Raw genomic sequence first — 13,935 nt, forward strand, 5'->3', positions numbered from 1 at the left:
TCACATTTCTTCAGAACCTCATTTTGTGCAAGAGCCAATTTTACCACTATAGGAGAGGTACAGGTCTAGCACATGCATTATTAACATTTGCTATGCTTCTTGAATAATTACCATTAGTCCATAATCTCTTCCTACTTTATCCATGCTGTGGCTACTTTTTGCATCCTACACTCATTTTACTGTACTGATCTCATGGTCCAGTATTTCAGCAAGTAATATAATGTACCTGCTTTTCCATGTTCCTCCAGGTTTTAACAAAATCCTTCCCTTCCAGCTCTTGTACATTTTGGGCACAGAAAACCTCATACTTTCTTAAGCTTTACAATTTGCAATGTATGTCGTATTCAACACGTAGTATTGTCCTCATTACTAAATCTTGCCCATTGCCATTTACCTGGCTGGATCTTCTCAAGCGCTGCCTTTAAAACCCTATTTTAATTAACTGGAATTCTATTGTCATAAGTCCATTTTCAATCATTATATTACTAATCCTATCAAATAAAAAACCAATTAATTACACTGTCATAAGAACAAATGAAACTACATCTCATTTGTTACATTTATTGAACAAAAATACACTTTACATGTTACATATCACAGAGGCAATCACAGAGGCAATCACAGTGCATTTTCTGATTGACTGTTAATCATAACAACAATTACAGCACTATACATATTTAGTAGCATCTGTCTAACTTTTCCTATTAAATTACAAAGTTCAGTCAAAATATTTTGTAATTTCCATAACAATGAATATTACTATAAGCATCAAACTATAACCAATAGATACTTTAAGACAATAAAAAGTCTTATCATACTTATATTTCACATTCAATCTTCTTATTTTTACTTGTGTATAAACACTCATTTAGAGCAGTTAGGCTGAGCACTGGAAGATTGATTGTATTCATGAAACATATACCTTTAAATTTTGTGTGTGCATATGAATTACAAACCCACTTATTTTAAATAATCCAAGTAGAGTCATGGTCTCTACTTGGATTATTCACTCTAACTTATGAGCATTATTCAACCTTGACAGTACTGTATTAATAATCTTCAGTAAAAGTCACAACCAAGTCTACTCATCATGAGAATATGGCATCGGACTATAACCGACAGTGTTATCCTTCAGCAGGAAAACTAGTCACAAATACTGCCTGAAATGAGTACAGTTCACATACCTGTGAGTAGCAGATGGCAAAAATATGCTGCAAAGGCTGAATGCCTGGCTACCTTCAAATACACATTGCTATAGCCATACTGAATTTCCAAAAATTAAGATATAACTCAACTTTCTTGTTCACACCTAACTTGACAATGCAATCTTGCTCTGAGACTGACTGTGTTAATATTATAAGCCAAGCTGCAATCCAACTGAAATTCCAAGGGCCTCAATATTTTTTATATTGAGGCCCAGACTAGTACAGAAAGAAAATGAAGAAGTAAAGAATAAACCATGAAAGAGAAATAATAACAAAAAACAAATAAGATAAATTACAAAAGTAAAACAAATACAACAAATTACAAAAAAGATTATGAAGTTAGACGCTTGCCTGCTTGCACCAAATTTTACCTCCTGAAGTTCCAATTATACAACAGTATTAGGAAGATCATTAGACTACTGTATTTAGTCCCAAAGCAGTAATAGGAAGATCATTAGACCACTGTATTTAGTCCTAAAGCATTCATCCTTAATCACAGAGTCAACACTTATCACATTCTATACATCACTTCTGACAAATCTCCCATCAAGCAGGTGTGAAACTTTGACAGATCAAGCAGGTGTGTAAATTTGACAGAAAAATGAACTATTTCAAGAAGTGATCTTGTCCTCATTCCTACACTAGGAGTGTGACATTCCACCATCCATTCTGCTTTCTACATACCTAAAATCAGCATAATAGTTTGATGGAACCCAAAATGTCTGTGAACTAACTTCAATTACAAGTTAATTTAGGTCAGGTGTAGCCAAGCACCGAGCCAAACATAAACTGAACAATGCCCAATGAAATGATAATTACCTTCACTTAACAATCATTGACTCATGCAATGTTCTTCAAGCACATTACTATAAGGCTAAAGGAACTATTCAACAAAGGTGTCTTTTACATTATACTGCCAGTTTCAGCATGATTCACATATTCAGTAGAAAGTACATCACTGTTACAGGAAGACATTAACTTATTGTAATTTTCCCCTCCAAACCATAATAAACACATTGGTACCACCTGGTAGGAATAATATTAATGTATAAGTAAACACTTCAAAATACACAATGCAACATAAATTTATAACCTTTGCTACTTGGAGGAATGATACAAGTAATGGAAGTGCTAAAAGCCACAGATTAAAAGAAATAAATATAACACCTCAACTTAATGGACATCTGTACTTATCAACTACATTATTATTATTAACTTTTGCTGAGCCACCATTTTAGATGCAATACATTTTTAGGTAAATCTCTTGAACTAAATGTTAAGCGTAAAGAATAGGCTAAGCGCAGGCTATAATATAGGGTCTTGTCACTTAACAGACTGTTAGTTATCAGAAAGTCAGACCCATAAAGCATCTGTTAAGTTGAAGTGCTACAGTACATTCACAAAATAAACATAACACACTAAAAATAAGGAAGCTCAAAAATTCACGCTAATAAGTAACAAAGTAGAAAAACAAAAAAGCACAAGCAACAAACTATCATATCCATGAAGACAACCACAGAAACGTAGGTCAATGAGTTTAAAAGGATTTCCCCTTATCAGCCAGGTAGCTACCATTTCCAGCAGATAATAAAACACAGCTACTATTCTTCTTTATTACCATCACAGATCACAGTTACCAGTTCTTGAAAACCAACTATTAATTTTTCATTTGAACAAACACTTTTGCCATTACAATTTCTTCTACCACCACACATTGTACTGTGGTCAAAATTACTTTCATACAACTGACGAATAACAAAATTCTGAGCTAATACACAATATAAAGACCAAACCTATCTCTGATATTTCCATCCAAAATGCATCATTCAATAAAAATGAAAAGTTCCACACCAAAACTATAATGTAGCATAAAATATTCAGAAGAAAAATGCCTACAATATTTACTAAGCAATGTCCAGTGGGCAATGCTAGGGATTCTGTAAAGCATCCATTTGTTTACTGTGATCCCATCCCAACTAGCTGTTCAATTTTTGTAAGTATGTCTTGCTCCAATTTATCCTCTCTCATTTAGAAAAAAGCCCTTTGTGCAAATCCCATGAGTCTAAGCAGCATTTAGTTGTCTGGTTAAGCTACACTATAATGATGATAAAAGTAACAATTACAGTTTTCATCCTATCAAATAATAACAATGAAAAACCAGTATTATGCCAATTATAGTGGGAATTAAAGAAATAAAGTCATTAATGCTCACAAGAGAAAAATTCTCATTTGCTATATATAACATAGCATTCATACACCTTACCCTTGAGACACATTCACATAAATAAAAACTGATGCAAATGATGAGACAAAGTTAACTGTATAAAAGAAATTAAACTTTCAAATGTTTTCAATCCATATATTTATCATCAAGAGGTCAGCATTTTTGTTTTCAGGAGCCATGGCAGGTGGTAGCCTTCTCTTCCTTTGAGGATAGACATGATGAAAGGTGCATCAACTGTCTTTTGTTTTGGTGTAATTAGTCATTCAAACTCCAAAAAACTGAATAAGCTTAATTATGGAGTTGTGTCTGGGAATTACTAAACAAAGAAAATTAAATAATTTCTTCACTGATAGTCTGCACAAATCATCTTTATGTGGGATATACACTATACAATACAATGGTATCTATAGCAATCTTACGCTCAATGTAATTTAAGCAATAATTATTACCTACCCCCTGGTGGAATCTAACCCATGGCCATTGTCTAAATTCCTAAATTCCTAGCAAATTTTAAACTTTAATTTTTTAGTCTTTACTCAAGTTTAATGCTTCAATTCATTATTTTTTTCCTTTTTAATTTTGAACTTATACTCAGCTTACCCCTTCATTTTTGTTTATTGTGAGCTACATAACTTTTTGCTTATCTCTCTTAATATAAAAATATGTACTGTGCATACATCAAGCATTTATACTTGAAATACAGGGGAAAATATTTCTAGCTAGCACAACAAATATCAACTTCATTAACTGTAAATCCATCACCAAACCCATTCTCAACAGGTATAAGTGTTGGTTTCTCATTACACATTGGACAGAGTTCATTTCTGATGGCTGATGACCGCATCCACAGGATAAGGTTGTACCTGAAATTTGAAAAATCATGATAACTCCAAATAACTAACATACTGTATATTGCAGTATACATTATAAGAGTAAGTAAGTGTCTGCTTGAAGCAATTTACATCTAATTATATTCCCATTCCAGCAAACAACACCTATAATAATAATCATAATGATAACATTTACTTCTTTATCATAATTTTCTAATCACAGTCTCCCTGTAGATGTTGGGCAACTGGGATTTCAAAAGTTTAAGCCAAGATACAATGCATTACTACCCTACAACAATTCTCCTTGTATTTTAATACTTTACTTACATTTTTATCTGGTTATTCATTAATTTGTTAACTGATTTTTTCTTTTCTAATAATTGACCTCTTCTCTGTGTATTTCCCATTACCTTCTGTTGCTTCTTTCTAATGAACACCATATTCTTTGGAAGTTTGAATTTCAAGTCAACGGCCCCTGTAGGCTTCTTCCATGTGAATAGGGTTCATGTTCTGAGTAATAATATTAATAATGATTAATAATAATAATTACAGGTATCACACTAAGAGGAAATTGAATTTCCTGATCTTGCCTCACATGAACAAAATACTGGTCTGTTATGACACATATGAAAATCCTACATACCAACTCTGTTTTTATCTTGATGGGCTTATAGTTGGCTGCCCTACTGAAGTGCTCAATTTCATAGGCTCATTTGTCGACTGATTCTTTTCTAACTAATTCCAATACTCCTGATACCCATACTCTGGCCTTCTGTAAGGATGAAAGAGTTTATGTGGCTCTTACATTCTTAAAGACCTCCAATTTAGGCACCTGACCGAAACTGCAATCTGGCACTATATCTTGAAATATTTGCTTTTGATTTAGCTTCTATTTTTCATGTACAGTAATTCTGAATTTCCATGACTTGTCTACCACTTCAAAAAACATACTGGGTATAATCCTTGAAACTAAATCAGTTGTTGTAATTTCTACTATATATAAAATGTTTGAAACTTAATTAAACTTTTAACGTTCTGAAAACCAGTAAGGCTCAACCCTAGAAAAATCCACTCAGAGAATTCATATCTCACAAACATTTATTCAGGCTCTCTCCAGGACTTAAGAAAATGAAAATGTATTGCCACAGTTCTTGATATCTCTATCAGGCAGTGCCTGACATACAAACCTGTTACCACTGCTCCCTGCTTCACTTTACTCCTCTGCAATACATAGTAATTTTAAAGTTTTTATCTAACCCTGCTATATCTGTTAAGCATTAAGCAGTACTTGTCTAACGCTATTCTTATGGGCACTTAAGTATTTTTACTCGTCATCATTTGTGTTTTATGCTATGATTTCCTCATACAAGGATAGATCTGTAAAGTTTTCATGGCTTACTTCTATCTTTATATACATTCTTCATCAATTCTGCAAATTAAATCCATGCCAACCGACTATAACAATTTATGAATATGGCTGGGAATCAAAAACTGAAAGGCAAAATAAACAAAATAAGGCTTAAAAGAATAAAATATAAATATGTACAACTGATGAATCACAATAGGAACTATAAAAATATAAATACCAAGTACATATGAATACAATACCAACATAAATATAAATAATATTACAAAAATAAAATACTGTATAGCACTGATTAACAAAACCTGCTTGTGGACATAAATACAAAAGGCAAAACAAACCACAATATTACAAAAAAAGGAATATGGATAAGTGCAGACTTGCTCTTCAAAACACTAACCTAGAAAATTTGCCTTCATATATGCAAAGCCTAAATTTAGCTGAAAACCTAGAACTAACTTCAGAAAACAAACTTATCTACCTAACTTACACCAAATAAACCAATATACCAGAAACACACAAAAGGCACTGGAAACACTGACATTAGCTGAAGCAAAGGCAGCCTTGTCCTCACGAATAAGTAAGACATAGTACGCACAACAAAACTAACTACCTATCTTCTCGACAGGCAGAAAAAAACTGTACAGCACGCAGAGTTATCACTGATTTCTTTCATCACACTAGCAAAATAAGGAGAAGAATGAATGAAATAAATAAACAAGTGCTCTTAGCTATTTAAGTTTCTAAGCATTCCTAGAAACTCCTGGAAAATCAGCAAAGATCTAGGGAATTCAATGTGCCATGTGAAGTTAAAGCCACATGTCAAGTGTGAGAGTTAATTGATGAATACTCACAAAAATTTAGGGAAATTAGCAGGACTGCCAGCTGTAACAGTTAGCGAATTTTGTACGAACATGTCATAAGCACCGCCTTTCCGCACATGCCTCAACCAATAATGGGGCAGCCCGGGAGTCTGCTAGTATTTTTTAACTGATCATGCACTGGCAGCACCACTGAAAACCAGTAGCTGTAGTCTGTATCCCAAGCAGAAAAACGCTCCTTAACCATCCCATATGGGTCTGTTATTCATCATATCCTACCCCTCATGTGTATAAGCTGTTACGTTTATGGCGTGAACGATCTGTGGAAGTGGTAGGATCAGTGGAATTTATTCAACGTCTTCAAAAGTGATTGCATCATTTGTTACAAGATGTCTGGGATCCTGTCTTTTCCTTCATTGGACAGACGTACATGGTCCAAGATGGCGAAGTACATTGCAAAACTAGAGAATCTGTTTGTAGCCTGCACCATTGACTCAAGAAAAAGGAAAAAAGCCCTATTGTTGCATTATGCAGGTGATGAAGTTTTTGAAATCTACGAAACATTAGGCCTTAGTGGTGATGACCCTAATTATGATGAAGTGAAACAAGGTCTAACAAATTACTTTTAGCCAAAGAAAAACAAGAATTCGAACGTTATGAGTTTCGAGATATGAGGTAGAATTGTGGTGAAACAATTGATCAATTTGCAACATGGCTACGACAAAAGGCTGAAAATTGCGAATTTGTTGATAAGGATGGGGAAATCAAAAGCCGAGGAATTCCAGGTTGTTTGTCAAGCAAACTGAGAGTGAAGTGTTTAGAAGAAGAGAAAACTCTCAGCAATATGTTAACCATGGCCAGAACTATGGAAACTGCAGAGAAACAGTCAAGAGTTATGGATAAGAATACAGATGCAAGTTCAAATGTGTTAGTGAATAAGATGACGCATAAGTATAAACCGTCATAGCAACACTGGAACCTAGGCCCACACAGATCATTCCGATCAGCCCCGCTCAAGAAACAAGCACTGTCATCATCGTCGTCAGCTGCAGCGTCGTCATCGTCATCCAAATACTGGAACTGTGGTGGGAATTATCCACATAACAAGAAACATCCTGCCCTCGGAGCTGAATGCAATTACTTTCAAAAGAAGAATCATTTTAAATCTGTGCTGAAAACGTTTCAAGAATGACACTCATCATCTGAACGAAATAGTGGAAGATGAAGTCAATGAAGAAGTAGACAAAAGTTTTGAAGCAGACGAAAGTTTTGAAGCTGATGTTACCTATGGAGTAAAGTCACAAGTGAAAGCAATTTCTAATAGAAAATTGCCAAAAGTGTATGCTAAAATCAACGATGTACAGGCAAGGGCACTTGTAGATACTGGTTCGACTATGAATACAATTCATCAGTCAGTCATAAGTCAAATGAATCCCAAGCTGCAGATGATAAACACTGAAATTGAAGCATACGCGTTTGCTCAAACGAAACCTCTAAATGTTGTAGGTAAATACAGATGTTCTATTGAGTATGGCTCGAAAATTATGACAACAGACTTTTATGTAGTGAAAGATAGTTCTGAAACACTCATTGGTTACGAGACATCCATTGATTTAGACATAGTACCAGAAATTAAAACCATATCAAATTAACCTTGTGTGAAATTATGTGACAAGTACAAATCTGTTTTCAGTGGTTTAGGTAAACTCAAAAATAAGCAAGTTAAATTTCATATAGATGAAAGTGTAGTGCCTACGGCCAGCCTCCGAGAAGAATACCGTTTCATGTAAGAGAACAAGTAGAGAAAGAGCTAGAAAAGTTAGAGAAACTTGATGTTATTAAGAAGGTCACTGGCCCCACCCCATGGGGTTGCCCCTAAGCCTAAGTCTCCTAACGAAATTAGGATATGTGTCGATATGCGTAAAGCAAATAAAGTTCTCAAACATGAAAGACATGTGACACCAACCATTGATGACATTATTAATGAAATAAATGGTTCAACAGTGTTCTCAAAAGTTGTTCTGTACAAATGTTTTCACCAGTTAGAATTAGATGAAAACAGTCGTAATATGACTGTGTTTGCTACTCATGTTGGCCTACGTCGATATAAACGGTTGAATAATGGTGTTAATGTGGCTCCTGAAGTGTTTCAGAACGAGATTAGATATGTGTTACAAGGACTGAATTGTGTTTTAAATATCAGTGATGATAAATTCATGGCAAAATGCGAGAAGAGCATGATTCAAATTTAGATGCACTTTTTGAAAGACTGCAAGAAAAGAATTTGTTACTTATAAAGATAAATGTGAATCTGGAAAAAATAAAATCAAGTTTTATGGATACATTTTTTCAGAACTCAGTATTTCTCCAGATCAAGAAAAAGTTCAAGCTATCAAATGTCATAAGGCCAGTTAATCAAGGTGAAGTTAGAAGTTTTTTTGGGTATAACAAATTATGTCCCTTGCTTCATTACAAATTATTGAACTATTTCTGAACCTTTGAGAAGACTTACACAACTGGATTTTTCATTCAAGTGGAGGTCGGAACAAGAAGCATCATTCAACAAGTTAAAGGAAGCATTAGTTAGTGATACTGTCATAGACTATTTCGATCCTCAGAAAAATGCAAGTCCCGTGGGAGTTTCAGGAATTTTGGTTCAAGATGACAAAATCATAGCATACGGAAGCAGGTCTCTCACCCCAGTTGAACAACGTTATAGCCGGACAGAACGTGAGGCATTGGCATGTGTTTGGATGCCAGCATTTTCATCTGCGTCTTTTTGGGAAACCATTTACTCTGATTACCGATTATCGTCCCCTTGAATCAATTTTCAACAACACAAAGCAAATTCAATCAGCAAAGCTTGAAAGGTGGAGATTGAATTTGACAACATATAATTTTACAGTTAAATATCATGCCGGGAATTTAATGATATCAGATTATTGCTCAAGATATCCGTTCTGTGAAGGATCAAGTAAAAGCAATGCTGAAAATTTTGTGAAATTCATTGCATACTCCTCAGTACCTGGTTCATTGACTCTTGCAGATGTTGCAAAGGCAACGCTGGAGGATTGTGTTCTTAAATGTGTTACCGATGCCATTCAAAGAAATACATGGTCAATAACAAAAATGTAAAATGGATAAAATTTACCAATGATATCAACGAGTGTGAGATGAATTATCAGTTACATCTATGGACAGTGGGAACATTCTGTTATGTGGTACACAACTTTGCATTCCAGAATCATTAAAACATCATGTTACTGACTTGGCTCATGAAGGACACCAGGGTCAAGTAGAATGCAAGTCATTGTTAGGAGAAATTCTTTGGTTCCCATATATGGACAAATTTTTTCAAGAAAAATGCAAATCATGCATTGCATGCATGTCAGTGTCTCCTCAGTCGGTTCCCGATCCAAATAAACTGAGCCCTTTACCTAAGAAACCGTGGGATGAAATCTCAATGGATTTTTGTGGCCCCTTCCCTACTGGAGAGTACTTCATGGTTGTCATAGATGACTACAGTCGTTATCCTGTCGTCGAGAAATAAACAAACATTAAGGCAGATACAGTGACTGTCAGGCTTGAAAATATTTTTGGCTTATTTGGAATGCCCAGTGTTATTAAAACAGACAATGGCACTCCATTTAATGGTCATGTTTTTTCAGAGTTTGCGCATAACTATGGATTCAGGCATCAAAAAATTGCGCCACTTCACCCCATGTCAGATGCTACTGCTGAAGCTTTTATGGAGCCTATTGTGGAGGCGATTAAAACCTTGAATGTTCAAGGTCAACAGTGGAAGTCAGATATTAGCAAAATTCTTTTGAATTATCATAGCACGCAGCACCCCAGCACAGGTGTCTCCCCAGGAGAACTCAAGTTCAACAGAAAAATGAAAACAAAACTGCCCCAGATTATAATAAAGTCAAGGGATACAAGCATGAAGAAGAGAGATACCAAGGCAAAGGCTAAGAATATGCAGTATGCAGACAGTCACAGAAGAGCTAAACCATGTAGGCTTAAGCCAGGTGACTAAGTACTAATAAAATAGAGTCTCCACAACAAGTTGGATATGCCTTTTTGTCCTATTCCAGGAACAGTATTATATAAAAAAAAGGGTTCAATGATTACTGCACAGCACCAGGATAGAACACTCACCAGGGATGCATCTCATTTTAAATACTGTATGTTGATGAACAAGTTACAACGCAACCAGTTCTTTGTTATCCACATCGTCAACTGAAGAACTCGCCAATATTACGCCGCAGTGAGCGGGAACATTTTAAACCCAAACGTTTCCAAGACTGAGCTGTGTTTGTTCTATCTTAAGATTGATTGAGTTTCATATAATGTGTTCTTTTATTTGTAAAATCAAGAGTTTTTTTCTTTAAATATTGCATTGAATCTTGAGTTTATTTGTTTTGTGGAGGAAACTGTGTGTGTGTTTTCACTGTGCGGTTATGAGTATCATGTTACTATAATTCAATTTGGAATTGTTAATATTTTTGCATTTTCTACTAAATTTTGAATTTTATATGTTAATGTGTAATTCAATAATGAGTTTATTGATTTTATGTTTCACCAAGTTTTATTATGATTATCATTTCTGAGCTGTTGTATCTATGTTTAAAACAAAGAAAAATAATCTATCTAAAAAAAGAAAGGAGGGATGTAACAGTTAGCGAATTTTGTATGAACATGTCATAAGCACCACCTTCCCACACATGCCTCAACCAATAACGGGGAAGCCTGGGAGTCTGCTAGTATTTTTAACTGATCATGCATCGGCAGCACCGTTGAAAGCCAGTAGTTGTAGTCTGTATCTCATGCGGAATAAACTCTCCTTACCCATCCCATATGGGTCTTATTTATCATATCCTACCCCTCATTATGTTTATAAGCTGTTACACCAGCACTCTTAGCTAGCAAAATGGTCCATTTAGTAAGCAAGCTTGGATAAAACCATTAAATTTAATCATGCATGATTTATAAATAGTACTATCAAACAATTTGCATAGGTAAGTAGCTTAACTTGGCTTAAAAATTTGGATCACTGTACAACATTTGTTTGTATTCACAGGCAAGCTTGTAATCCAATCACGTTTCATGTGAATCGTATATCATTACTTGATACATATAGCAAGAAACATATGATTAGCAGAGATAGTATGTAATTCTTACCTTATGCCTTCAGAAATAGGCAAGGCACCATGCATTTGCTGAGCACGGTGCAGCAACCCAACACCAATCTGATGAGCAATTCCTGTAACTTTAGAAGATTCTTCTGTTCTCATGGGCCCAAAATAAATCTCTCCATCATAATAGTCATCATTGAGTGCCACATTCAGAGTAACCTGTAATAAAGTATTGTTTTCAGAATAATTTTTATATAGCATATAAATAAGGGATTTTTTGACAAAGGAAAATCTATTTCTGGAGAGGGACATTTGTCACTTGGTGAAAAAGTCCATTCAGCACTTATTTCTAGGTAATTCTTTGCTAGATACCAGAGAAAGCTAAATGAAATGCTGGAGTTATTACCCCAGAGCGAGCTCCATTAGATGGAGTCTATGGAAAAGGGTGAACTATAAAAACACGGAACCTTATCCTATAGAGATTAAAAAGTCAAAAGTCCCACAGAGTAGTAGCAAACCCATGCACCACTTAGTGGACAGTACACAAATCACCGCTGAATACCCATTCCATGAAAGCATCACCCCACCAGAATGATGTTTACTATGGGGGGACAACAGACACATGACAGAGGTGGGTTGCTCTAGTTATCTGTCCCTCTCCAGAAATAGATTTTTTCCTTTGTCAAAATCCCGTTTTTCTGGATCGGGAGTGTCAGAGAGGTGAAAAATTAACAGAGAAATAAATATCATTCTTAAACTGTAAGAGAACAAAATGTAAGGGGGAACAGAAGACCAAAGGTCCACAAAAAATTTTTAATTTAGGGAATAATAACAATAATGTACAAATGAAACTGATGGGAGCTTAAAATTAACATGACAATATAAAAAATATACTTAAACAAAATAACTATACAAAATTGAAAACATTATAACATAAATGTGTCAATTAGTTGACAAATATACAGATAACACGGTCAGGTTAGAAAGTTTTGGCACGCCTGACTGAAATGACTGTAAGGGGATAACTGAGGCAGTGGAGAAAGAATTGACTAGGAATCAGAAAGGGAACCAGAGGGAGGGACAACGTTTTGCCGCGACTGCTGAGAATTTAAGAGCTTCTAAGGATTTCAAATAGTGACGTTTGAAAACCAAGGGTGACTTCCAACCAGTGTATTTGGTAAGATCCGTGAAATTCATGTAATGGAAGTAGTTAAGGAGGTGGAACAGCTCTAATATCATGAACCCTTGGGACTGAGTCAGGATTAGCCTGCTTGATAAAGTAAAGGATTTGTTGTCTAATAGCAGACATAGAGATATTACCCCCTTCCCTGATAAAGAGAGGCCCAGATGAGATGTGAGAGGACCTGTCTAAATAAGCCCTCAAAGTATGAACTGGACACAGGGACAGGTCTTGAGGAATGGGGGAGAATTTTCCAAGGCGACCACCTATTCTTTGGATCTTCATTTTTGGCCAGGAATTTAGGGTGAGGAATCAGCAAAACTCCCCTGATGGAAGGAAGTCGACATGGTTGGGCTCCTAGAGAGTGCAGACAGCTCTGAAATTCTAGCAAGAAGCTAGGCTAACTAAGAAGAATATTTTCCTCAATAAGGAAAGGTAGGGCAAGACTGATTATCGATATCTGAGGCTAACTTCAACACGTCATTCAAAAACCAGGAAACCGTATGTGGACGGATTACTGGTCTCAGTCGCACAGGCCTTAGGGATGGAAAGAAAGTAAGGATCTGTGAGGTCAATTTTGAAACCATACAAAAATAGTAAAGTGGACTTGACTGTAGTAACAGTACTAGAGGCTAAACCCTTCTCAAATAGTGATCTAAAAAGGAGATTGCCAAATTTATGGTCATTACTGTAGCCTCAGATTCTTTCAAAAAGAGTGCTAGCTTTTAATTGCTGAGTCGTACTGTGAGAAGAGTGGAGACCCGCTTATCTGATTCCAAGAACATGGTATTAACAGGATCAACATTAGCATCCCTTTGAGCCACAAATTTATAAAGTCCACAAAGCCAGGGCATTTTGAATTTTTGAGGAAGCTGACACAGTCTGAGTTTGTACTACTTGTGTTAGTTTTGGACTGGGGATTTGGATGTATGAAGGTTTCAGTTCCAGCAGAAGTGGAAACCAGCTGCTCTTTGGCCAGTGGGAGCCACTAGAGCTACTTGACCCTTTGAATGTCCTGAGTTTGTGAAGGACCTTTAACAACAAGTTTACTGGAGGAACAGATAAATCTTCTTCCACCTGTTCCAATCCAATGACATTGCATCCGTGAAAAGAGCTTGAGGGTCCAGGCTGGGAGCTACGTAATGAGGAAGCTTGTTGTTGAGCTTTGGTTGGA

At 35.7% G+C, this 13,935-nt stretch overlaps 1 protein-coding gene across 5 annotated transcripts in view; it reads right to left on the reverse strand.

Annotated features, from left to right (window-relative positions):
• Positions 1-547: 547 nt before the first annotated feature.
• Positions 548-13,935, reverse strand: part of LOC136851608 (2-oxoglutarate and iron-dependent oxygenase domain-containing protein 2-like) — a 43,991-nt gene continuing 30,603 nt past the window's right edge. For 3 of the 5 annotated variants that reach the window (XM_067125933.1, XM_067125928.1, XM_067125929.1), the window contains 2 exons: positions 11,628-11,800; positions 548-4,292 (listed from right to left, as the gene is read on the reverse strand). In XM_067125933.1, coding sequence (XP_066982034.1) covers positions 4,145-4,292; positions 11,628-11,800 — 321 coding nt within the window. In that variant the 3' untranslated portion in view covers positions 548-4,144. Of the gene's footprint in view, positions 4,293-4,898; positions 5,032-9,880; positions 9,977-11,627; positions 11,801-13,935 lie in introns of those variants that run through there. The other 2 variants (XM_067125931.1, XM_067125930.1) reach the window with 2 other exon arrangements.

The sequence above is a fragment of the Macrobrachium rosenbergii genome, chromosome 23 (genome assembly GCF_040412425.1).
Source record: "Macrobrachium rosenbergii isolate ZJJX-2024 chromosome 23, ASM4041242v1, whole genome shotgun sequence".
Classification (NCBI taxonomy): domain Eukaryota; kingdom Metazoa; phylum Arthropoda; class Malacostraca; order Decapoda; family Palaemonidae; genus Macrobrachium; species Macrobrachium rosenbergii.